A 27283-nucleotide genomic window follows, 5' to 3' on the forward strand; every position below is an offset into this window, starting at 1 on the left:
CACTAAGAACTATCACAAATTGAATGTGTGCATGCTTAAATATTACTTAAATATTACTATTTTGTGACCAATATGCCAGCAACACCAGGTCTTTACTAATAGGGATCAAGAAGAAAAGAAGGGAACTAATTTTCAGCAGTTAGCATTGAGTCAAAAGGCCAAAGACTGTCTCTTAAATGCTGTGCTTGGTTGAGTCGCCAACTAGAGTGAAGGGGTGGATGAAAAGAGAAAGCTTTCTTGCTAGTGATGTCTCTGAAAGATCAGTGTCTCCGTGTGTTAAAAGCAAAAGAGCATGGGCAAGGTGACAAGAAACAGAAGATATAAGAATAAAAATAGAATTAAGAGCAGTGTACATCAACCATGTCAACAGGTAGACATTAGAAGCGGTCATGGGGGTAATAAACAGAGTTGGAGAGAGGAGAGGGGGAGAGAGAGGAAGAGAGGCTGGGAAGGGGAGAGAGGGAGAGAGTGACAGAGACAGAGGGAGGGAGGAGGAGGGGGGAGGAGAGGGGCAGAAAGAGAGCCACACAGAGAGGGAGGCCAACAAAGAGTGAGAAGACAGGTGTTCTGTTTCTGGCTTTCGGTTCTGTTTTGCTTTGTCTCCTGGGAGGGAAGGATAGAGAACAATGCTGTATCTTCTACCTTGAAGGCAACATAGGATACTTGCCATGTCTGGTGAAGGATGGGAAAAATACGGATCCCGTGATGCAATTGCTACTACGAGGGCATTAATGTGTCATGAGGAGGACATGTCCACTTGGAGTGTCAAAGGGACATTCACTATGTCGACTGAAATAAAAACGCACGATGGAAGAGCTGTGCATTTCAGGTTTATTTGGGGACTACTGAGGACTATATAGCCCAGTAGACAGCCTCTCAGAGAGCTCTGAGGGACTGCTCTGAAGAGGTAAGGGTGGGGGGGTTAGTGTATATGTGATTTGGGCAAAGGGGGTACATGCAACCAAGCACATTTCTGCAGAAGTTTGCTGCTAGTCACAAGGAATAGACATCTTAGTTAATGGTTTCAGTGCTTTTCTAAGTATGGGAAGATGCAAGAATCCAGGTTCCCACAAAATCTCTCCTGAAAGTATCTGACTACCTGAAGGCCTGCTCTACCAGTTTTCCCAGAGCACGGAGTGCCTCATTCCTGATCTCCGCCCTGAACTCCTTTCAGGGTGTGCTGAAGGTCAGTGACTGCAGTGGCCAGTGCCTTCATTCTTGTAGAACCAGATGGCAAATGACATGTTTTAGTTGTCAACTATATGCAGGGAGATGATGAGGTAGACCTGGCCTAAATCAAACATAGTTAACTCTTAGCATAAAAGTATTTTCTGGTTTGTGGACTTCCAGGTCTTTAATGACTCTTCATTCCTACACCCATTCTCTGCCGTTGGCTGAAAGGCTAAACTTAGCATTCTTACCAGAGGTTAAGTAAGCAGGGAATAAAAAAGGAAGCTTGCATCAATCAGTATTGTTTTTGTTATTTGATGGTTTAAAAAAATATGAAGTTTCCTTACAGAAGGGTTCTAAATAATATATGTAGACACCCCCGCCATCTCCACTCAGGAGGCGGAACTGATCCCCTCCCCAACTCCGTGGAGGGTGGGTGGGCTCAATGTCTCACGAAGAATGAAGTATGGAAAGGAAAAAAACCCAGTAACTTTCCAGTGGAGAAGGCTGACAGATAACACCTTAACCAGGTGACCTAGATGAACATTACTGGCCACGTGTGGATTCCAGTTTCCCCCGATGTTTCCCCGATGAAGTTCCCCCCGAACTTCACTTCCATGGTATTCTCTCCAAAAACCCATCACCCCACTCTAATCACACCCGACCAAACCATATTGGGGGACATTCTACAAAATACCAGATCAGTACTCCTCAGAACTGTCAAGGTTACGAAAAAACCAGGGGAGGCTGAGACACTGTCACAGATCAGAGGAGACTGAGGAGATGTGGTAACTAAATGCAATGTGGTCTCCTGGATGGGGATCCTGCAACAGAAAATGGGTGTCAGTAGAAACACTGGGGAAACCCAAATAAAGTCTGGAGTTTAGTCCATAGTAAGATGCCAATGTTGGTTTCTTAGTTTTGACAAATGTACCACAGTATGTAAGATGAAAACATCTGAGGGGAAACTGAAACTGGATGAAGGGTATATGGGAATACTGTCTTCTATCTTTGCAAAATTCTGTGCAGTTCCAAGTAGTCCAAAATAACAAATTTATTTTTTTTAAGTATTATTTGTTGTATGTCCTTTTCTACGCTGGACGTTCTTGAGGACGACGCTTCACATTTGAAGAACACGTCACACATGAAAACACGTTTTCGTGTACCTTCATCTAAACTTCCATGGCAGCCTGCAAGGCAGGCAAGATGGGATTATCTCCATGGACAGTGTAGAGATGAGGCAGCAGAAATTAAGAGTTTCTGTCCTTCTGCAAGTCACTCAAGGAGGAAGAAGAAGAGCCAGGACTCAAGCCAGGACTCTTTCTATACCTCATAAATTCCTCACTTTTAAATTCTAGTCCTAGTGGTTCTGGGCTTCCCTGGTGGTGCAGTGGTTAAGAATCTGCCTGCCAACTCAGGGGACATGGGTTCGAGCCCTGGTCCGGGAAGATCCCACATGCCGTGGAGCAACAAAGCCCGTGAGCCACAACTACTGAGCCTGCACTCTAGAGCCCGCAAGCCACAACTAGAGAAAACTTGCACGCAGCAACGAAGACCCAACGCAGCCAAAAATAAATAAATAAAAATTTAAAAAATAATAATAATAAATTCTAATCCTAGTGGTTCTGTTGGGCGTGATTGATATGAGATTGTTAGACTTAATGTACTCACGTTATCCTGACCCCTCTGTGTGAGGATTTGAGTGTGGAAAATAGCAATGAATGCTATAAGAAAAAAAACTGAAATGGGAAAGAATACGTCAAAGTTCCAGTATTTACTCCCAGACTTCATCATGAAGTAATAAAGTTCCCTCCGCCAAGAAAAATCCCTCTCATCCTTTAGGGATTGGCTCAGGAATTACTTTGTGAGTCTGTCCTACGGGCTCCCCACTGCATTCACGGTGCACACGTCTCCAAAGTCTGTACTTCTGTAGCACTTTTCACTGCTTCTTTTGCTTGTTTCTTTGTTTGGGATAAACATTAGAAATATACATTCATATTTGTGCTACATATAAAATGACTCTCCCATTTCTCCTTTTCTTAAGCCACTTTTTCTATCCAAATTTAATCCTCAAATTTTATTAATTTAATCCTCATTTTTTTTTCTAGCCAAATGGCTCATTGCGGATGGGCATGTTAAATTCCTTAAGTGAAAAGTCTCAAACTCAAATGTCTACAGGAACCAGGGAAGGAGTATCAATGGGTAAAGTAGACCCAAGCATAAGAAAAGTCAATTGGCCTCTGTGTCTCTATTTTCCCACTTTTAAAAAACCAACAAAAATGGATATTTTTCTACTATAAGAAAAATGGTACTTGATGATGCATGGTAACTGACATTTGACCTCAGGATTTGTAGGGGAACAAGAGAGTGATCTGGGGACTTCCCTGCTGGCACAGTGGTTAAGAATCCCCTTGCCAATGCAGGGGACACAGTTCGATCCTTGGTCCGGGAAGATCCCACCTGCCCCGGAGAAACTAAGCCCGTGTGCAACAACTACTGAGCTCGCGTACCACAACTACTGAAGCCTGCACGCCTAGAGCCTGTGCTCTGCAACAAGAGAAGCCACTGCAATGAGAAGCCCGCGCACCACAACAAAGGGTAGCTCCCGCTCGCCGCAACTAGAGAAAGCCCGCACACACAACGAAGATCCAACGCAGCCATAAATAAATATATAAATAAATAACTTTTTTAAAAAAGAGAGAGTGATCTGAATTGTGGCAAATAGGAAAGTTAATGCTTGAATAACTAGAGATGCTCTGAGAATTATGGAAGATCCTTTAAAAGACTCAAATGTTGCCTTGATTATTCCTTAAGTCTACCATATAGAAGCAATCAGAGATGCTGTCAAGCACTTAAAGGTCCAGCAGAGAAGCAGCAAGGTAACAGGAGGTGGGAGAACTGAGGACAAATTCCCAGGGAAAGATATGACATTGTCATGTCGACTCACAAGGTCAACTATGGGCAAAACAATGACACAGACTATACTTTCTAACCTTCCCAATTCTCCATGTCTAGTTTGGGGCTTCTCTCTTTCCATAAAACGTTCACTACCCTGAGGTAAGGCTGCCCCAGCTATGCACAAGCCTTCTCAGGCAAGTCCAGCCCCTTCCATCTCCCATTCTTTGTGGCCATTTCCCATTCTTCCAAGTTCTCTCAGCTGAAATTCTATTGGAATAACAATACCTCTTTCATTGGATGTATTTTAAGTAGGACTCTATGTCTATGATGTTGAGCAGTTTTTCCTATGCTTCTTGACAATTAAGTATTCTCTTTTGTGAATTTTCTGTCCAAATCCTTTGCCTAATTTCTATTAGGTTACATACAGGGGATTAAACAAATAAGTAAATATATTAGGGCTAACGAAAACTAAGTTTCTTACGGCTTGAGGAGGGAGTTACAATCACAGAAAGGAAGAAAATGAAAATGAATCCTGTGTTGTTGATTGGAAATAGAAGGATTGAAGTGAGGTCATGGTTTTCGGTATACATAGATGGATACGTAGACATCTGTGTAGGCAGGGAAAAGTATGAGATAAGCCTGCAATATATTATTATGACAGAAAGAAAGCAAATACTCAGTGATGGAATTGTATTAAGATACCACAGAAGCCGGTTTGGATAGCCTTCCTCAGGTCAAGTCTAAGACAATAAAAATAAATAACAATAGCAATATTATGACTCATTGAATAAGATAAGAAACTATGAGTCCTAAACAAACAAGCAAGTTTTAAACTTGTTTGAGGGAATTCCCTGATGGTGCAGTGGTTAAGAATCCGCCTGCCAGTGTGGGGGACATGGGTTTGAGCCCTGGTCTGGGAAGATACTACGTGCCGCGGAGCAACTAAGCCCACGCGCCACCACTACTGAGCCCGCGTGCTACAACTACTGAAGCCCACGCGCCTAGAGCCCGTGCTCCGCAACAACAGAAGCCACTGCAACGAGAAGCCCGTACACCTCAACGAAGAGTAGCCCCCTCTCGCTGCAAATAGAGAAAGCCTGCACGCAGCAACGAAGACCCAATGCAGCCAAAAATAAATAAATAAATAAAAATAAAAATAAATAAACTTGTTTGATGAGAAATGGGATATACACATAGTTTCAAATTACTTTCCATGAAACACTTATTAATGGAAAGGAGAAAGGCATCATATTACAGCGAAGAATTCTGGCAGGCACCGCCTTAATCAAACGATAAAAGTGAATATCACCAGTAATTGGACAAACTAAAATTCTGTACCACCTGATAAGATGCAATTACAACACAGCATCAACTACAGTGATGTTCCTACCGATAACGCATCCTGAATCTCGTTATGAGGAAAATCAGAGAAAGTGAAATCGAGGGGCATTCTATAAAATGGCCAATATCTTCAAAAGTGTCAAAGGCATAAATGGGGAAGAAGGGTTGAGAAGCTGTCCCAGGCTGAAGGAGAATAAGAGATGTGACACATAAAGACAATCACGTGATTCCGAACTATGTCTTTGGTGAAATTCATGGGATCTGAGGACTTCTTTTTAAGACCATCAAATAATTTATTGCAATTCAGCTTGTGCCCGAAGGGCGAGGAGAGGGTTGGGAAGAGAGTAAACAATTGGGGTGCCAGTGGCATCCGGGACAGTTCATGACGGTCTGCCCAAAGCGTCCGTGGGAGGGTCTGCGGTCACCTGGGTCCACTGTTCCCGAGCTGGCGGGCCTCCTGCGGGGCTTCCTTCCTTCCCTCCCTCCTCCCTCCTGTGTCTGTGCCTCCTCCCCGCATCCGGTGGCTCCAGGCCCGGTGCCTGGGCCGGACAGGTAGAGGGTTGGGAAGTGGGCGGGTGGAACAAGTGACGAGCAGGGACTTCACAGTGGACGCAGTGGCCAGGACAGCAGGTACTGGCCGTCCATGCAGCCCGGGCGCCCTGGTGGGGAGGGCTCAGCTGCGCACCAGCCTGTAGAGGGCGCCCTCCACGCCACCAATGGGTCCCAGGGGTCCCCGGGGGTCCCGGAGGCTCGAGGACCTGGAGCCAGAAGGGCTGCCCTGGCACATCGTGGCCAAGGCCTCGACATAGGATGTAGGGGCTGCTGTAGCTGCGGTGCGCAGGTCACAGTTGTTCGCCGCCAGCACCCAGGGCCAGTCTCCCAAATTCTCACCTGAGAACTCTCACCTCTACTCCCTGTACTGATGGGTGTCCTTAGAGGACTCGGTGGTGCTGATGGTGAAGACACAGAGCTAGGAAATCTACACAGCCAGTAAATTTTCAAAGTTATTTTCTTGATTTTGATGTCTTTATTGTGGTTATGTTTGTGAGAAACAGACACTAAAGTATTTGATGTGATGGGGGTCAGGTTGGGATTTGATTTTACCTTATTACAAGCTGATCAATTAGCCTGTTACCATTTCAGGGATGCTGGCAGAAGACGTAAGAGGCCTGGGTCAGAGACAAAGTATTTTATTACTCACGGCACAGGAAGCAGTGTGAACACCATCATTTGCATCTGTCCCCGTTCCCTCAAAGTCCCATGGGGGCAACACAGAGGACCCACGTGGCACCTGCACATGCAGTGGGCTGCAATACAGGGAGAAACACTGACCTTGGGGAACCTGCTGTTTTATAGCGAACAGTAAGCCTAATCTTTGCCCAGAACATTGCCTCATCCCTCAACGTTGCTCATTGCAGACAGAACCCTGATACGTACCCAAGGAATAGTGTGTGCCACAGGAAATTTTGTGGCAGCATTCCTATTATTCCTACTATTGCAAGGTTCTGAACAACTGAAGTGTCCATCAATAGTACATAAGTAAATTATGGTGTATTCAGAACTGAAGGAAAAGCAATGCACTAGTGTTCCATAAAAGAACATGGATGAATCTTCAAATCTAAGGTTAAATGATTGCATTCAGACACAGAAAATAGACAGCGTTCTGTTTCATTTGTATGAAGTTGACAAATGGACAAAACTATGGGACACAGAGGTCAAAAGAGATGGGGTCCTGGAAGTAGTGTCTAGAAGGGGCTTGAGGGAGGTTTCTGAGATGCTAGCCGTTGTTTTTTCTTTATCTGTGCGGTGGTGTCATGCTTGGGTTCGCTTTGTGATAATTCATTGAGCAGAACACTCATGATATGTGCAGTTTCCTATGTTTTTACTTCAACTAAAGATTTAAATGTGAAAAGAATGCTAGTGCATGCTTATATAAGTGAAATAATATAAAGATGTGTAAAAGAAATGCTAATAACTTTCCCAGCTTCCTAGTCTCCTGGGGTATCCATTTTTAATAGACCAGCATGCCTCCTGTTATATTGTCTCCTAATTAAACAAGCAAATACACTCATGTATACACAAATATCTCTGCTTTCTCTTTTTTTGTTTTTATCCATTATGTAATACACTTTATAGACTTTAAACTCTAATATTTTTATTTGATAGTTTGTCATGGACTTTCTGTAAGTTAATAGCTATAGTTAGAACTTTTAGTCTATTTTTCTACCCACACTTCTGTAATTTTACACAAATAAGTACATGTACTGTTGTCTGTTTTTAGTGATGCCTTTTTTTTTCTATGCATCCCCCCCTCACACATGATCTCTCTCACTTCTTGAAAAATCTGGTATTTTCCCCCCTACTTATATTACCATTTATAAATGAATAATTTGTGTATTTAATCATTCATGTATACAAAATGAAAATTTATATACAAATGTATAAAATGTGTTCATATTAATAATCTCAAACTTATTAATTTTGTTTAATATTTCTACTCTATCTTGCTCCCAAAATACATTTAATGTAGTACGTTCACATATGTAATAATCAAAGCTCCATATGGTGTATGGCCCTTCAAAATACACAAACATACACAGTTATTATAAACACAGCATTTTAAAGGTAAAAAAAGTGTGACTAGTTTTACTTTTCATCACAATTCGATTACTTGGGCAAATAGTACCTTCTCTGAATTAAACATAAGGCTTTACCAGGGTGTATTGTTTACACCAACTGGAAGCAAATGGAAATATTAGGCTCAGTAACATGCACTAATTTTTCTGTCCAATATCTGCATTTTAATCTCCTATCTCTGTTGGGAAAAAAATCTCATTATTAAATCATTAATGTCATTGCCTATAAGTTAACTAGATGTTCTTTTGTTATACTTAATTTAAATTATCCCTTATCGCTTGCAGGATACCATAATTTCAACAAATAATTAAATTTGCTTTCTATTTTTTAAGTAAGTCACCCTGTAAATTGACATCTATTGCTTCAGAAAACAAGGTTAATTAACATGTGGAATTAAAACAAATGCAGTGGCACGTTATGGCATTTTCATTGTTTTCTTTAAACAAAAGCTTACAAAAATTTTACGTTGCTTTATAAAGTTACATGGGAATGAGGAACATCGGTGACTTTAAAATAAATTTTCAATTTAAAAATCCATCATTGTAAATTTGTGTCAAGCATGGCAAAGTATGTAGACATATACTTCACCAGTAATTTTTATTTTGATGTAAATTTCCTATCAGAGGCAGGTGATTTATAAGCTTTTTAGTGTTAGTAACAAAATTAATAACAGTGCCTATCCTTTACCTTAAAAAGTAGAAAATAAGCTTTAGAAATAGGACTTCAAGGGATAGCCTGGAATTGTGCAAGAGAGCATTTCTCCTTTTTTTATTAAAAAAACTTTTTAAATAAATTTATTTATTTAATTTATTTATTTTTGGCTGTGTTGGGTCTTTGTTGCTGTGCGCGGGCTTTCTCTGGTTGCGGTGAGCGGGGGCTATTCTTCGTTGCGGTGCATGGGCTTCTCACTGCGGTGGCTTCTCTTGTTGCGGAGCACGGGCTCTAGCTGCGCGGGCTTCAGTAGTTGTGGCTTGCAGGCTCAGTAGTTGTGGCGCACGGGTTTAGTTGCTGCACGGCATGTGGGATCTTCCCGGACCACGCTCGATCCCGTGTCCCCTGCATTGGCAGGCGATTCTTAACCACTGCGCCACCAGGGAAGCCCCAGATTTCTCCTTTTATATCATCATTCATCTGGTATGCTTTCTGGTCTGTGGTCCCAAAGAGAGATTGGGTGTGATTTCTGCTAATTAGGCTTTGGAATCATGTTTTGATTAAAGAACCTCCCCTAAAGAAAAATCTGTTTACTCTGAGATTATTAGAGCACACTGTTTTTGCTCCTTCAGACGTAAAGAATAGGGCTGGCTCAATAACACGCATCCACATTTTATCAGGCCTCTCACACCAATATGTTGGTTCATCGCAAAGCTTGCTGTTCACCTGTTGTCACACCTCCCCAAGCTTTTCTCTCTACTCTTCTCTCCTCTGGTACGAAGTGCCAGCTGGTTTTGGTGGCTCTGTTCCTCGGCCTCACGATTAAATTTCTTGTTCAGAATGAACCACTCCATCTCTGACACTAGGCAGCTCTTGAAACAGATAGGCCCCAAACTGCAAACCAAATAACCCCAGGGGTCAGCTATTAATTAGGAGACAGTTGTTCATAATCATATGCCAATTGCTGGAGAGCAATTCCAGTTTTACTAACCAGTCCCTGTGGGCAGCTTTGCTTTCAAACCTCCTGTAATAGAGTCTCACCTGACTTAGGTCTTGCTGTTGCTGTGAGATTACTGCTTTAAGCTGACAAAAATTGCATTGCATGAATATTTAAAATAAAAATCAATGATTACTCTAGTACAGTGACAGAATGCTGCTGCTGAGTGCCATTGAATTTCTCATTAATATTAATTTGTAGTTTGTAGAGAAATGGTTTAACAACCATTGCGCTACACACATGTAATTCAAATATTGATGAACTGAGCCATAAGTCTGTAATCGTGAGAGAAATTGCTCATAGCTGTCTGTGTTTGATTATTTTCCAATTTCTGACCAGCATCAATTTGTTTTAGGTTGCCAGGAATGACAGAAAATTTCCCAAATGAGATTTGTATCTAAAGGCGTGATAACCCTGGTATCAATATTGTCATCATCAATCTGATTTATTGAGTATATTTTAAGGACCTGGGACTGAACTAAGACTGATTTTCCTTAGTATGAAAAGAGGATGCTGTTGATCCAAAATTAGTAGGATGCTTTTTTGAATTGTTCTTCTTGATCGTGGTAATTACCTTCCACTTAGCTATAAACACATATATCATGTTTGCAACATCAGATGAACATGTGCCCACCAAATAGTAATTAAAGATCCCCCATCCTAACTGGATGCATTTGTAAATTCCAAACAGAAAACTTGCTTTTTATAAGAGAAAAGTTTATTTGTTCATTAATAAATATTTATTGACGGTATGAGGCATTATACTAAGTTTTGCTGTGAGGTATATGGGTAAATAACACATGTATTGTACCGTAAGCTAGGAGATTAATGAAGCATGTATGCAGTAACCATAATACAAATTCCATTTTTTATACATTTATTTTATTACAACCTCCTGGGGTTTGTGAGAACCAGAGAGAAAGAATAACAAAATTATTGTAGAAATGAAGCTTCTCTTTGGGGCCTATCACCTACGGATGTGCTTTTACTGAAAAACACAGAGCAGCAGAACACAAAAGTCAACACGTATCAGAAGCTTCTGGAGGACTTGTTAAAACAGTTTGCTGGACCTCACCTTCAGAATTTCCAATTCAGTGGGCCTATGGCAGGGCCTGAGAATCTATATTTCTAACAAGTTTCCAGGTGATGATGAAGTTCTGCATTGAGGAATCACTTTGAAAAACCACTGGATTAGAGACTCCCAAAATTGTTTAGTAGTAAAAGAAAATATGCAGGGAGCATTTTCTTTCTTCCTTTCTTCCTTTTAAAACCTTTCCTTTCCTTTCTTCACTCCCACCCTTCCTTCCTCGTTTCTTTCTTTCCTTTTTATTTTATTTTTTATTTTATTATTTTTTTTGCGAAACACGGGTCTCTCACCGCTGTGGCCTTTCCCATCGTGGAGCACAGGCTCTGGACACGCAGGCTCATCGGCCATGGCTCACGGGCCCAGCCGCTCCGCGGCATGTGGGATCTTCCCAGACCGGGGCACGAACCTGTGTCCCCTGCATCGGCAGGCAGACTCTCAACCACTGCGCCACCAGGGAAGCCCCTTTCTTTCCTTTTTAATATAAATCTTCCTCTTCCTCAATCTTAAGAGACTCAGTGGGTCTGTGACGAGAATAAAAAGTCAACACTTTTTACGGACTTCCCTGGTGGCGCAGTGGTTAAGAATCCGCCAGCCAATGCAGGGGACGCAGGTTTGATCCCTAGTCCGGGCAGATGCCACATGCCGAGGAGCAACTAAGCCTGTGTGCACAACTACTGAGCCTGTGCGCCACAACTACTGAAGCCCGCGCGCCTAGAGCCCGTGCTCTGAAACAAGAGAAGCCACTGCAATGAGAAGCCCATGCACTGCAATGAAGAGTAGCCCCCACTCGCTACCGCAACTAGACAAAGCCCGCACGCAGCAACAAAGACCCAAAATAGCCAAAAGAAAATAAATAATACAAATAAATTTATTAAAAAATAGTCAACACTTTTTAAAAGCTTCACTATAATTTTCTGAATTCCAGGTGAGTTAATTTTCCTTTCCACTGTACTGGGGAAAGTTAAATAGGGGAGAGGATTGCGTGAACATGGTAGGTAAGCACAGTATAAAGGGACTGGTTAAGTAAAGTGGAGAATTTGCACTCTTCGATTTGATTCACATACAGACACTAAAACTTCCCTCCATATAAACACCCAGTGGGCATCCTCAGATATCCAAAGGTGGCAGAATTTAAAACATTCTAAAAGGTCAGTTCTGGACTTCCCTGGCGGTCTAGTGGTTAAGACTCCGCACTTCCAGTGCAGGGGGCTCGGGCTGGATCCTGGTTGGGGAACTAAGATCCCACATGCCACACAGTGTGGCCAGAAAAAAGAAAAAGTCAGTTCTGATTGCTGACAGGCTGTGCACTTCCAGGCCTGGGGCGTATTAGGAGCCGAGGGTGGCGCTGCATCGGGGCAGTCATGAGGAATGACTGGATTACTGGGACCTTTCCTCCGCTTGCTCCACACATGGATGTTTCCCTATTTTTAAGCTACTTCAAGGTCCCATGTCATTTTTCACTCGCACCATCCTTAATCCAGTAACACATCTTTCTGTTTCCCAAACTGGAAAATAAGGACACCACAAATAGGTACGGGGTACCTTCCAGGAGCATCAGTTTCAATGAAAAAGGGCACTGCCACGTTATCTCCCAGAAGAAACTCTAATGCTATTTCAAGCACCATGGAAGTATGCGTGTGAATGCATGGGTGTGCATGTGTGTGTGTGTACTTTATACTTTTGTGCTGGGAGGAGAGTAACAGTTCTTCTGGTCATCAACAATACTTGCAACTATTTCTTCTGATTGCTGAATGGTCAAAACTGGGTGTGGAAGATAGAAAAACTAGCCCTGCAATAAATTATGTAACTTCCATTACATAAATTGCCTTCATTATCTGTGCCTATGGAACATGGCTGGATGATATCAGACTGAATTAACAGATTGAATAATTCTTGTTAGCAGCAGGACAGCCAGTCCTCCAGAATAAGCTGGGACATAATCAATTACTGAGCTAGTTAACTTGTAAAAGGATAAGCAAACCTATCAAAACCTGAAATCACTTCCTGTTCTTAAAATGGTATCTTATACATGTGTTAGTCAATAAATAAGACCAGAAATGGTTAATACAATTGAGATATGGCAGATGACTTTAAAATACAACAGCATCTTCCTTGGGAGTGGCCTTTAGAGATGTGGTGTTTTCTTTCTGCTCCAAATCATAGACGCATGCCATTGAAAGGAACTTCAATTTGATGTCACACCAAGTGGAGAAGTCTCTTCTGCACCTCTCAAGGGATTGTCGGCTGGCGTCTACTGAGAGTAAATGTGTGACCATTCCCTTGTCGGTTATTTTGAAATGATAGAGGGTTCTTCCTTTCTAAAATTTTCACCAAAATGCTAATCCTTCTCCCATGAGTCAGGTCTCTTTGATTCCAAAGCCCATATCGTTTTACAGTATCACACTGCCTCCGAATGAATGCCTATTATGTGCCAAGACATTTGCAAGATAATTTAGGAATAGAAAAATTAATGAGACCCAGCACCTCTTCTTAAAGGTGTTTAACCTGACCATAGAACAGATAATACATGCACGTAATTCTTTCTAATTCAAGCGCCAAAGAGAACCTTTAACTTCTATGAACCTGTGTTCAGATGAGGTAAAAGGGATGATACCCAAATGGAAGGTTTCATGAAGGAGAAAAATGGTAGGTGGGGATACAGAAGTAAAGTGGGGAGAGCATATAAGGCAGAAGAGTGGGCATGTGCAGGGTGGGGATGAAAGGCACTGGGCATGCTTAGAAGAAGGGGATTAAATGCTCGCAGTGCAGCATAAGATAGGTATAGGGAAGCAATGAGAGTAAAATATAAGGATATATTTCTCAGATGGGTTGGGGTCAAATTACAGAGCAGCTGGAAGCCAGAGACAGCACTACGGACTTGATTCTCTACACTGGTGTGCTCCAACATGGGACATAACCCCAGGATGGATGTCAGAGAGTGGAGAGCGCAATGGGGTGCAAGATGATGTCAAAACTTTTATTTAGTTTTAATTTTTAATGTTAGAAATGATGCATTACTGAAATGCACTCTATGGGTTGACTCTAGTTCCCTCACCCTCCATATTTCAAGGTCATAGATCTCATGTCATGTACAGTCGGGGAGGCATCCTGAGGGAAGGGTGGGTGCTCCATAAGGCCAGGATTGGGAGGGAGTCATAGTTTTTTGCTAGTTTTCAGTGTGTTGCTCACTGCAACAGGCTACCTTGCAATGAGTTTGCAGACGTGAGGGTCCAGTTTGGTGGATTATAGATTATGTCATTTAAGTTTAACTAAACATCCTCCAAAATGGCAAACAGCCTAAAAAGATGCCTTCAGAGAACCCACAGATTGAAGATAGTACTAATAATACAAACACAAATAAATTAAAATGTGGCAGAGCTGATATTCCTTATCCTCCAAGTATAAGATGTTCATCACCTACGTTACAAGACAAAACCAAGGATAATCTAATGAGAGGTGATAAGAAATAGTATTAGAAAAAGTGATATTTGAAATATAGGTATAGACCCCATGTTATTTATGATGAACCTTCTTATCAACGGTATAATAGTATTGTGCCTTTGCGAAATCCTGAGTTTTTTTCCATGACAGCCCTTGAACGAGGTATTAAAATAAACTGAACTTGGAATGAGAGCAGCCACTTCAGTTGCTGTATCACAAAGTATTAACCAAAGTTTTAAAAAATAATGAAGCATATATATATATATATATATATACATACCATAAATATGAATAAATACATATAAAATCTTTTAAAGTAAAATAATTAAGCAGACATATCTATAAATTATATGCATATGTAAGTAAACATGTATATGAATAATAAAAATTTAGATTTAAAAAGTTCTTTGAACCTTAATAAAATAAAAATTATTCAAAATTTATTTTCTCTTTATCTCAACCTTTTATGTTTTTGTGCCTGTTAAATAATGCAACGTATGCCCGTTTATGTCTCTAGCATGTTATTACAGTCATAACTTAAATATATAGTTATAAATATGTATGTATCTGTACACTGCACACTCTCAACATGTTTTAGCTGAAGGAGGGGTGATACTTTTGAAAAGTTTGGGGATCGCTGCTTTACATTTGGAATAGGGATGCATTGAAGGTTTTGATCCAGGAAGTGATATATCAATACATCAAGACATATCAAGAACTGTATTTAAGAAAAAGATCTGGTACCAATGTACTATGAGGCTATTTCACGGACTATAAAAGACTATTTTATAATGAACTGTGAAACAGAAAGAAGGGAAGTGGTTAATAAATTGTTGAGAAAATTCTGGTCTTGAATAGGGAGGTACCGATGGGACTAGGAAGGGGGAGCTAGAGGCATAGATATGAGAGTTCTGTGAAGGATTTCAATACACGATTCATTACCAGGGAAAGTGAGGGGCGTAGTGGAGATGAAGCAGAGATAACCCTGAGTTTCTCCTCTGGGTAAATGAGTGAAGGGTGAGGACATTAATATTAACAGAAATGCTGTGTTTTCAGCTTGGTTTAGAACAGAATATATTTTCTACAATTTGGGTCATCGTTTATTCAAATACATCAGTCTATTCATTTATTCATATTAATTTTTCATTTATTCAACAAATACTTATCAAATTCCAACAACATTACAGAAACTGCATGAAGTGCCAAGTATTCAAAGATGAATGAGATGGTTTCTAGACTCAGGGAGCTCACAGATTAGCGCGAATAATATCATAAAAATGTGTCGATAATGACACAGAGTGTGAAAGTGCAGTGAGAGAACCACCTGGAGGGTGATTCAAGAGCACATGGAAGGGACAGCTGGCCCGACTCGGTACATTTTTGGAAGAGGAGGCTCCTGAGACTCTAAAAGAATGAGTAAGTGATAGTCAAGGGAGGAAGAAAGGAAATGCGTTCCAGGCAAAGGGATGGATGTGATGGCCAAAGCACAACGCAGCGTAGGTGGGAAACTCAAGCAGAAAAAGAGTTCAACAGACATCAGGTTCCCTGTGACTGGTGGACTGCTTAATTCTGATAAGAGGCCATGGACTCATCTATTCTGAAAACAAAATCAGTAACAATCAATTAAAAGCCCAAAGCTGTCAGACCTATGCAGAACAGTGACAGGTGGAGACCAAATCAAAAGAAGGGGAAATGGATGGTTTCTATGTTAAAGCTGCAGCACAGAAATTGGACAATGAAAATAGTACCTGTGGCTATTTAAACTGGAGACATTACTATCTGGTGATTACGTGTAGTATGTGTTAAATAAGAGAGGCCAGCTGGCAACCCTGTAGATTCGGACCACAAGAATGAACAAGTAGACACAATGAGGCTTGTTATTGGAGAATACATGCATATGTATAAGGAAAGAGGGAATGGCCAGAGGAAACTCTGGAAAGTGCACGGATGTTTACACCTTAGTATTAAACTATGTATTTACATGTATGCGTACACGTGAGTGCCAGATGAAACTTGAGGCTGAAAGGAGATAGGAAGTGTGTGAAAAAATATATATGCTTTATTTATCTGATAATGTGGGACTGTTGTATGAAACTTGGGCAGGAATGGATTATTGCATAGTTCCAGTGAGAGTGTGTGAAATAGCTCAGATAAATGTGGCAACTACGTGTTACTTTCTCGATTATATAATACCTCTTACACCCATCTTACTTCATCTAGTCCTCATTGCTCAATAACCCAGGTAGTGTTATAGCATTTTGTACAGGAGGAGATTGAGAATTGGAGGCAAAATATGACTTGCCCGGGGGCATATAGTGGCAGAGTGGAGATTCAAACCAGGCTTTCTGACTCTGGAACCAGGGTACCAATCATTTTACCAGTGGTTTCAACATATCAGTAGCTTTCTGGAGAAGTATCACTTGATAATTAAGGTTTTTGGGGTTTTTTAAAAATGTATAAAGATAGCTTTTGTGTGTAGAAACGAATTCTTACATCTGCATTCATTTTCACTAATAGTTCATACCTTACAATTTTGATTGTAAGTTGAAGATACAACTTAAATATTAAGTAAATCTACTTACAAACCTAGTGATTGTTAATTAATACTCAACTTGTTTCTAAATTTAAGATATTGAATTTCCCCAAGCATTTAAGTACAACTCATAAATTTAATTCATGTATTATTTTAAATATTTCATATTAAAGTCATGCAAGTTATGTTCTCCTAAATATTTAAGAATTTTTTTGTGATTGACTTAATTATCTAAAACTTTTCAACTTAAATATTTCATATATCTGGTTTTCTAAAGTACTTCAAACAGATAAGCAGGTGGAATTACAAACCTAACACACAAAATATTCTTAAGTACTTAAATGATACTTGAAAACCTAATAATAAAGATTTGATGATTCAGATTTATTTAAACTTATAAACGCTGTTAAAACTTATCAAATACTATTATACCTTTTAAAATTAAAATCACACACAAAAAATTTTCAAGTTGAAATTACAAGTTTAATATGTCAGATTTAAAAACAAGACAACCTATATTTTTCAGGTGATTATATACACTGCTCAAATTTCCCATTTTCTTTTTCATTTATTTTCTGCAGTTGTGGTCACCTAGATTTGCCCTTAACATTCCAAACTGGTACAAAAATATTGATTCCAAGGATTTTATCATTATTTTCTCCATGCTTATTTTTACATATTCTTGGAGTTGCTAAGTCATTTTATCATCTCTTTACTCAAAAAATTTCAGGCTGTGGTTAGAGATTCTGGACAGAGACCTGGAACCTAGTGGCAATTTCCAGAATAATCTACCTGAGCTGCCTGTTAATATGCCAATCCTGTTTATCTAGAAATGGTTTCATCTGGCTACTTCTTAGCCATTTTATTTTTACACTAACTTCTGACACAACTCTTACTATAACCCCTGTCATAAATATAATCGTCTAATTTGGGTGCACAACATCTCATACTCACACTATCTCCCACCCCACTGAGTTGCAACTAATCTCTGTTTGCTGGAAGCTAATTAAAATCTGCATGACAGTCCCATCTACCCCCAGTGCTGGGGCTGTAACTAAACTCTTTATCTAGTTGGATTTTGCACCTTTTAAATATAGATTATTTCCTAATCTGTCTCACAGACCACAAATTTATAGTTATTATGTTGACCAGAATTACCTCTCCAGTACTGTGTGCTGTTGGGTTTGAAACCAAGCAGGACCCTGTAGGGCCTTCCCAGGCACAGACATCCTCATGTCCCCTGCCTCTTGTTTGTAAAAAGCTTTAGCCTCCTAGGCCTTTCCAGAGTTCCAAAGAGCAAATTTAATCAGAGAAGTGAAAAAAATGCAGAAACAAAGGAAAACAGTCAAACAAGACAATATCATAGTAGTTCTCTCATAAAACAAAATCAAGAACCTTTAATTCTTCCTCAATGGCTATAGATAAAATCCTTAGTCATATCCTTGAGTCGTTTGATAGATACTAAAACCCCAACCAGATGGAAGAAGTTAACTGCATGCTGACCACCAGCACGTAGAGCCCAAACTGGTTGGAACCAGAAGGTTGACGACGGAGATTCCTGAAACATCACCCTGTTACCTTACCATCAACCAATCAGAGAATTCTGCACAAGCCCATCAGGCATCCTGGGACTCTCTCCCTCACAGTCTTTAAAAACCCTGCCCTGAAAGCCACTGGGGAGTTCTGGTCTTTTGAGCATGAGCTTCACGTTTCCCTTGCTTTGTCCCACGCTTGGCACTTTGCAAGAAATGCTGCACTTTTCTTCACTACAACCTGGTGTTGGTAGATTGGCTTTGCTGCGCTTTGCCTGAGCGCACTCAAGTTTGGTTTGGGAACAGGTTGGAACCATAAAACATAGTGTCCTGACCAATGGATGGGCGTGTGGTCAAAGTTTACTCACTTTAGGACTTCGAATGTTGAGCAAAAGCAGAAAAAAGAATTAGCAGCAGTGCCCTAAAAACCAAGTGGTTCTACTTACTGAGCTCCTGAGTTGCCGCTGGTTCCCAGCTGGACCTTCAGCCTTCAGTTCTTTGAGCTGCCTTCACATCCTTCCAGTAAATTACACTGTCTGTTACTTTGCAACCCCAAACTCCAACTGGTACAGGCAGCCAAGGGGAGGCTGCACAGATGAGAAAAAAAGGTGTACTTAGCAAAGAAAGCCGGCCCTTATCCAGGCTCCAGTCAGACCAGCCGCAGTTATTCATTCTGCAGATTTCATGTGCAGGTTTGAAATCATTTTATTGCTAAAGAGGTATGAAATCATTACATTCATGACTGCTAAGGTTTCAGTTATGAAACTTTAAAATTGGAGAATTTTAAGGACAAACTGAAGGATGAGAACTGCGGCAGAAAATACGCCTGAATCAAAAAAAGAAAACGAAAAATTTGAAGCAGCTTTCAAAATTCATGAGGTTTCAGAGAAAAGAGAGAAATCAGGAACTATTTCCATGTGAGAAGCCTCAATGCCTAAAAATCAAGGACTAGGCAGTAAAGCAGGTAACAGAAGATGCAAAGAAAAGGCGCAGGGAGTCGTGATTAAAAAGAGATAGGAAATGTGGGACCGATGCTTCAAAGTCCCTGAGAGAAATACACAGGAGAGACAGTACATGTTACTAGGACTTTCATGGAGAAATTGACATAACTAACGATGAAAGGTAAAAATTTCATACTCGATTTCTCAGCCTTTGTAGAAAACAGAGCATGGACATGTGCTTTAGGTTCAACTAAGCAGACACACAAATGTAGAAACAAAACCTGAGGACACAAAGAAATTGGCACTGCAGGGAATCAAGAGAAACTGACACAAAAAGCATAGATGGGGACAACTCCTCAGGAGGTGGTATAATTTTAAACAACAGTCTCCAGAGACAGCGCCGGCAGTTGTGCGGTGGAGGCATCCTAAAGTTCAGGGTCAGTGGGTGAAGTGACCTGTCGGTCCAGGCTTCAGCAGTAATGACATTGGGGTCCACGATGAGCTGTTCTCTGGAGGGATTTTGATGATGGCAATGTGTCCCCAGCTTGCTTTTGTTTCCCCATGTTCTCTTCCAAGTGTGGTCCTTCATCCTTGCTATTAATTTTGAGACTTACCCCAAATCCTCTTGTCAAATAAATTTCTATTGAAGTCAGCCCCAGTCAGTTCCTATTCATTGCAATGAAGAACTCTAATTCCATTTTTAGTTTTTTAAGGAAACTCCATACTCTTCTCCATAGTGGCTGCACCAGTTTACATCGCACCAACAGTGCAGGAAGGTTCCCTTTTCTCCACACCCTCTCCAGCATTTACTGTTTGCAGGCTTTTTGATGATGGCCATCCTGACCAGTGTGAGGTGAAACCTCATTGTAGTTTTGATTTGCATTTCTCTAATAATTAGGGACGTTGAGCATCTTTTCATGTGCCTGTTGGCCACCTGTATGTCTTTGGAGAAATGTCTGTTTAGGTCTTCTGCCCATATTTTGATTGTTTGTTTGTTTGTTTTGATATTTAGCTGTATGAGCTGTTTGTATATTTTGGATATTAAGCCCTTGTAGGTTGCATCATTTGCAAATATTTTCTCCCATTCCGTAGGTTGCCTTTTCGTTTTGTTCATGGTTTCCTTTGCTGTGCAAGAGCTTATAAGTTCGAGTAAGCCCCATTTGTTTATTTTTGCTTTTATTTCTTTTGTCTTGAGAGACTGATCTAAGAAAACGTTATGATTATGTCAGAGCATTTTTTGCCTAGTTCTCTTCTAGAAGTTTTATAGTTTCATGTCTTATATTTAAGTCTTTCAGTCATTTTGAGTTCATTTTTGTATGATACAGCAATCTCACTCCTGGTCTTATATCTGGAAAAGACGAAAACTCTAATTTGAAAAGATGCACGCACCTCAATGTTCACAGCAGCACTATTTACAATAGCCAAGACATGGAAGCAACCTAAGTGTCCATCAACAGATGAATGGATAAAGAAGATTTATACAATGGAATATAACTCAGCCATAAAAAGGAATGAAATAATGTCATTTGCAGCAACATGGATGGACTTAGAGATTATCATACTAAGTGAAGTAAGTCAGACAGAGAAAGACAAATATCATATAATGTCACTTATATGTGGAATCTAAAAAAAGATACAAATGGATTTATTTATAAACCAGAAATAGACTCACAGACATAGAAAACAAACTTACTGTTATCAAAGGGGAAGAAGGGGAGGAATAAATGAGGAGCTTGGGATAACAGATACTACTATATGCAAAATAGATAAACGACAAGGTCCTACTGTATAGCACAGGGAACTATATTCAATACCTTGAAATAACCTATAATAGAAAAGAATCTGAAAAATAATTTATATATATACATATATATAACTGAATCACTTTGCTGTACAGCAGAAACTAACACAACATTGTAAATCAACTACACTTCAAAAGAAAAAAACTCTAACTTATAAAGCTGTAAAACTTTATTTCGGGACTTCCCTGGTGGTGCGGTGGTTAGGAGTCTGCCTGTCAATGCAGGGGACACAGGTTCAATCCCTGGTCTGGGAAGATCCCACTTGCTGCGGAGCAGCTAAACCCGTGTGCCACAACTACTGAGCCTGTCCTCTAGAGCCCGTGAGCCATAACTACTGAGCCTGTGCTCTAGAGCCCGTGCTCTGCAACAAGAGAAGCCACCACAATGAGAAGCCCACACACCACAACGAAGAGTAGCCCACAGTCGCCGCAACTAGAGAAAAGCCCATGCGCAGCAATGAAGACCCAACACAGCCAAAATTAATAAAATTAAAAAAACACAAAAACTTCATTTCAATACTTTTCATTCAGTAAGCCTTTAATCAGCACATATATTGTGTACGATATTGTGCTGGAAACCAGGAGGGCAAAGTCCCCATCATCCAGGTACTTAGAGTCTAGTGGAGGAACACAAAACTTAAGTAAATTTAAAAATATTTGTATGACACAAGTTATTAGAGGTGTTGTATTATATTAAGTGCTATGGAATTTGCATGACATATCAATTAATTCTGCCCAAGGCCAGATGGGGAGCTATGTGAAGGTACAGAGAAGAAGTGATATTTGAGTGGAGCCAGAAGGACAAATAGGATTTCACCAGTTTCACAGGAGCACACATTCCTGGAAGAGTGAGTTATATGAGCCAATGTATGGGGACTTAAAAGTTTGGGATGTGTTTGTGGCCCCAAAAATACAGGTGGCTTGAGTGTTGTAATCACAAACAAGTACCTAGAAATAAAACTACAGCGATACTCTGAGATCTGATTATGAAGGTAAGTGTACACCATACTAAAACGTTATTTTCTTCAGTAACTGCCATTATGGTTTTTAAAGCGAAAAAGTGACAGGACCAAATCTGTTTTCGAGAAATAGTGCTGGTGTCAGTGCAAAGGTAGTAAGCACAGTGTCAAGGCAACACCGACACAGAATACATTTGAAAGTTTGGCTGCAAAAGTTTTTGCCTACATTCCAAGTGAGAGGTGTACACAACTCAAAATGAAAACTGAGGAAGCAGTAGTAGAATTTGAAAATTACTGTCAACTTAGCTGGTAACTAACGATGAGATGTGAGGTAGCCTTATGTCCTCGGAAAAACTTCTGTAGCCTTGGATTACTCATCATAAACAGAATACTAATGACATGATAAAATGGTAATGATCCCTATGTTGCAGGGTAGTTATGCAGATAACAATAGTGTATTAAAAGGATCCAGCATTGAGCCTGATTCTCAATAAATTTGGACACTAAATAATAGAAACTATTGTTTTTAATACAGGGAAGAATGTAGAGGACTGAGCATTCTATTTTGTTCTGTGATTCACCAGACGTGGCTTTAATAAATGCCATATTATACTTTGATGAAGTCACAGTGACCAAAATGATGTGACTTCCACTTATTTCAGAAGCCAAAGAGCAGGAAAGCTTTAATAACTAACCAAAGGGGAAGAGGGGGAAATTGAAGTGGCCCTCCTTTCAACTGATACTTGGAAGGTAAGTATGTCCACGTTTTACACTTCAGCATGGTTCTTCTGTGGTTATATAAAAATGCTTTCCCACATGCCGCGGAGCAACTAAGCCTGTGCGCCACAACTACTGAGCCTGCGCTCTAGAGCCTTTGAGCCACAACTACTGAGCCCACGTGCTACAACTACTGAAGCCCACGCACCTAGAGCCCATGTTCCGCAGCAAAGAGAAGCCACAACAATGAGAAGCCCACGCACCGCAACGAAGAGTAGCCCCACTTGCCACAACTAGAGAAAGCCACGTGAAGAAACGAAGACCCAACGCAGCCAAAAACAAACAAATAAATAAATTTATAAAAAAATTCTTTGTTATATAAAAATGCTTTACTCTTTTACATGCATGTATTTGCTCTCCCATTAAATTAAAATATTTAGGTCGGAGCCTGTCTCTAATACTTTCAGTGTCTACTATATTAAGGAAGTTCAATATACATAAATATCTTTTACATTTTCAATAAAAGAAAACCTTTATCTTCAATAAAAATTGTTATATATAAATATTACATATACACATATATATAGAAAACCTAGGTCTCTAATGAGGCTTACCTGAATATTTATTTTAACTGTTGGAAAATACTGATTTGAACTATTGAAAAGTATTGATTTCAAGCCCTTAACTTAGTATTTATAGTTAGCCTTATAAAAGAATGATAGATGAACATTAAAAAATATACAAATTGCTTTAAATATATTTAAATTTTACAATAATTTCCCTGTCTTCATCCTACTATATCATCCTAATTTTCAAATTATTTTGTTTCCTTTTTTTTTACAATTGCAAATTCAGAGAAGTACAAATAAACACAGAAAAGTAGGCCATAATTACCTTACCTTAATAACCGCTGTTGACATACTAAGTAACCCACGGGGAAGATTAGAAAATTCAGTCCGTTTGGAAAGGTACAAAATGAAAATTGGAAGCCTCTCTTCCAAAGGAATGTCATCCTAAAAAAAAAAAGCCTAAATTTACACGTACCTCTATTTCACACACACACCACACAAGTGATCACACTATACACACTGTAACTCGCCTTGCTTTTTCACATACTATATTTTGGAATTCTTTCCACATCTGCATTTAAATCTCCTTCATAGCAGGAAACAGTTACAAAGTATTCTACAGCGAATTTAACTAGAGTTAGCTTCTACTGAACACAGTTGCCCAGGCACAGGCCTCAGTGTATTTTACTTAAGTCTAGCTCAGACTTTCACAGATTCAGGACCCCGAAGTGCCTTTAATCCCATAAACCATAATTCCCAAACTCCAAACCTGATTTGAATTTCAGTCCACTTTGCAAAATCTCGCGTTACTCTCCTCTCACCCGGCGGGTCTTGCTCCGCCTCCCCCAACTTCTCTACCCTCCCAGCAGCTGTTACCACTCCTAGCAGCCTGGCGGCACAGGAGTGGGCGAAGCAGAGCCTTCCGAGGGCGCATGCGCGGCAGATGCGCGCCTGCGCGCTACGGGGCTGCCGGCGCGCTACGGGGCTGCCGGCGCGTCAGTGCTCTGGGCTAAGGTAGCTGGGGCCGAGTTGGGGGGCGGGACGTGCGGCGCTATGGCCGAGGGCAGCGGGGAAGTAGTAGCAGTGCCCGCCACCGGGGCTGCCAACGGCCTCAACAATGGGGCCGGCGGGCCCTCGGCGCAGACTAACAACCCGCTATCGCGGAAACTGCGTAAGATCCTGGACACACGGCTGGACAACGACAAGGTGAGCGGGACTGGCGGGGTCGAGGGTGCTGCGTCGTCCGCGGGTCGGACCCGGGCTGGGGGCGGTGTCTGTCCGGCGCCCTCGGGCTCGTCCCTGTCCCCGCCGCGGAGGGGACCCCAGGCCCGCGGGACCCGCTGCGCTGCCGGGTGGGGCAGGTGAGAAAGGGGAGGCCGAGGAGCCCCTGGAAGAGCAAAGAGGTTTCCTGGGTGTTGCCCCATATTTAATTAAAACTGTTCTTCGAAGACTCTGGATAGGGAAGGCAAACGGTGAAGTCCCCTGCCCCCGCAGGTGTCGGGGGTCTGAGCAGGGAGGGGAGAGGAGAGCCCCAGGCAGGAGAAGAAAAATGCAAAAGAGCAAACTACAAAATAAGACAGCGCGAATGGTGAGCTTAGGGGGAACAGGAGATCAGGGCTAAGCATCCTTGAGCCTTTCCATTGACAGGTGAAAACAATTAAAATAATTTGCAGCGTGAAAGGGCTACCACCTGCTCATGGCTACTAGTTTTTGTTGTGAGCTAAGCACTGTCTATGATGTATGGGCTCATGCTGTATTTCTTTACAAGATAGTTTATCTTGTAAACTATCTTGTATTTCTTTACAGGATAGTTTATCCTCTCCCAAGTACCTCCTGAAACTTAGATTGGACTTTCCATCTTCCGTGGTAGCAGATTATTTTGTATCACTGAGTCGCTAGGTATATTGGTCATGCCATGGTGGCATAAAGAAAAAAGAATGTGTATAAGTGAGAGTTTTATAGATAAGTTTCTATCTAAAATTTTTAGATAAGTTTCATAGATAAATTTTTATTTTTTATACATATTTTAGACTATGTTTAAGTGAGAGTTTTACAGATACATTTTTATAGATAAAAATAGAATTTTTAATCTATAGATACAGAATTTTTATCTATAAATTTTATTTTTATAGATAAATTTTTAGGTAACTGACAGTAAGCTGTCAATAAGAATTGGTGTGTAAAAAATAGCGTTATACTATAATGAGTAAGAAAGATTGGCTCTGGGACCACCACTTATTAGATATAACCACCAAATTGGTGCATTATGGTTTCAATAAGTCCCTTAACTTCTGTGAGCTTATGTTAAGTTTCTAAATTGGGAATACTGCCAGTAACCTCCTCAGGGTTGTTGTGCAGGTTCAATGAGAGAATCCAGGTGAAATGCTTAGCACAGTGCCGCAGCAGTTATTTCTTGTTAAATGTTAATTCATTTTTTAAAAATTTATTTATTTTTGGCTGCATTGGGTCTTCGTTGCTGCGTGCTGGCTTTCTCTAGTTTCGGCGACGGGGGGCTACTGTTGTGCGCGGGCTTCTCATTGCGGTGGCTTCTCTTATTGCGGAGCACGTGCTCTAGGCGTGCGGGCTTCAGTAGTTGTGGCGCACGGGCTCAGTAGTTGTGGCTCGCGGGCTCTAGAGTACAGACTTATTAGTAGTTGTGGCGCACAGACTCAATTGCTCCGCGGCATGTGGGATCTTCCCGGACCAGGGTTCAAACCCATGTCCCCTGCATTGGCAGGCAGATTCTTAACCACTGCGCTGCCAGGGAAGTCCCAAGAATTTCCACTTTTTTTCAATGGCTATATCATAATGTCTTTAAACCAATCCTTTTTAGATGGACATTACGGTTTTTTCTAATCTTTGCAGTTCCAAACAATTCTGCATTGAATAACGTATATATGTCACAATACACAAGTAAGTATGTCCTTATTGTGTCTCAGAAATAGGTTTACTGTTCAGTAATGTGAAGGTCATCCAATATATTTTGGATTGTGTAATGGAAACAAATTATTTGGAAATGATTTCATTAAATTTTTGCTTGAGATTAGAAAAACATTTGAAAATCGGTCCCAATAATGTTCTTTTATTATCAATTATGTAGGAGATGTTGGAAGCTCTCAAGGCACTCTCAACCTTTTTTGTTGAAAATAGTTTGCGCACTCGAAGAAATTTACGTGGAGATATTGAACGCAGAAGTTTAGCCATCAATGAAGAGTTTGTAAGCATTTTCAAGGAAGTGAAGGAAGTATGTAAACTTTTCACTTACCATTTATTGAGAGCTTACTATATGCCTGGCTCTGTGCTGAGCTTCTCTATGGATAGAGTTGATATGTTTGCAACTCATGTACCGTGCTCAAATAGAAATTTAGCTACTTACTCCAGCAGCTTCTAGGTCTTTCTCTGGATTAGCGTGATTTCTAAATCTCTAACCTCCACTAGTGCTGCTTTTTGGAAAGTTGTAACATATGTTCCAGGATGTTCTTTTAGGAATCTTCGCTTTTGAAACAAACAGACAAACAAACAAACAAAAAATAGCACTTCTCTGAGTGGTTTTCCAGTAGAAATAGTCCCTCACTGAATAAACCTCCCTTAGATAACCACTTCTCCGCTGGAGATGAATTAGGATTGAGTTACTTTACTGCATCCTAAATTATGAAATTTTCAGATTAATTAAGATCAATGACTTCAGTTAATAAATAATGTTTCATTACACTTGAGTGAGCAGTCTACTCACCATAGGGTGAAAATGAATTTTATTTATTATGTTATATTTTATTTATGTATTATATAATACATATTAATTCGTTAATTATGTTAATATTACTGAGTGATATTACATAGTTAATAGTTCTGTGTGAGTTGTATGAAAGTGTCATACATGGTTCTAGTGAGACAGATTATTTTTAACAGTGTAGTAGGATTTCATTGGCTGAAGGCTAATAATCTGGAAGATTAAAAGGGAAGTTTGGTAGTGTTCATAAAAATAGGGAGCGATAGTAGTGATGAGCAC

At 40.5% G+C, this 27283-nt stretch overlaps 1 protein-coding gene and 1 long non-coding RNA gene across 28 annotated transcripts in view; one reads left to right on the plus strand and one right to left on the minus strand.

Moving 5' to 3' along the window:
• Positions 1-9200: 9200 nt before the first annotated feature.
• LOC141277031 (uncharacterized) lies at positions 9201-24177 on the minus strand. Of its 4 annotated transcripts, XR_012327621.1 has the most exons (4): positions 24044-24177; positions 23605-23718; positions 18734-20576; positions 9201-13035 (listed from the first exon to the last, which is right to left on the minus strand). It is a non-coding gene; the product is annotated as an uncharacterized lncRNA (long non-coding RNA). The 4 variants fall into 4 exon arrangements; XR_012327618.1 differs by lacking the exon at positions 9201-13035 and having other exon boundaries at positions 18122-20576; XR_012327620.1 differs by lacking the exons at positions 9201-13035; positions 24044-24177 and adding an exon at positions 23822-24030 and having other exon boundaries at positions 18122-20576.
• Positions 24178-24220: 43 nt separating this feature from the next.
• COG6 (component of oligomeric golgi complex 6) overlaps positions 24221-27283 on the plus strand; it is a 288003-nt gene continuing 284940 nt past the window's right edge. For 18 of the 24 annotated variants that reach the window (XR_012327602.1, XR_012327603.1, XR_012327601.1 and 15 more), the window contains exons 1-2: positions 24223-24480; positions 26375-26518. Coding sequence is in view for 6 of the 24 variants with exons in the window: in XM_073795101.1 (XP_073651202.1) it covers positions 24328-24480; positions 26375-26518 (297 nt within the window). In the remaining 18 variants the exon portion in view is untranslated. Of the gene's footprint in view, positions 24481-26374; positions 26519-27283 lie in introns of all 24 variants that reach the window. The other 6 variants (XR_012327617.1, XM_073795103.1, XM_073795104.1 and 3 more) reach the window with 4 other exon arrangements.

The sequence above is a fragment of the Tursiops truncatus genome, chromosome 18, assembly GCF_011762595.2.
Source record: "Tursiops truncatus isolate mTurTru1 chromosome 18, mTurTru1.mat.Y, whole genome shotgun sequence".
Taxonomy (NCBI): domain Eukaryota; kingdom Metazoa; phylum Chordata; class Mammalia; order Artiodactyla; family Delphinidae; genus Tursiops; species Tursiops truncatus.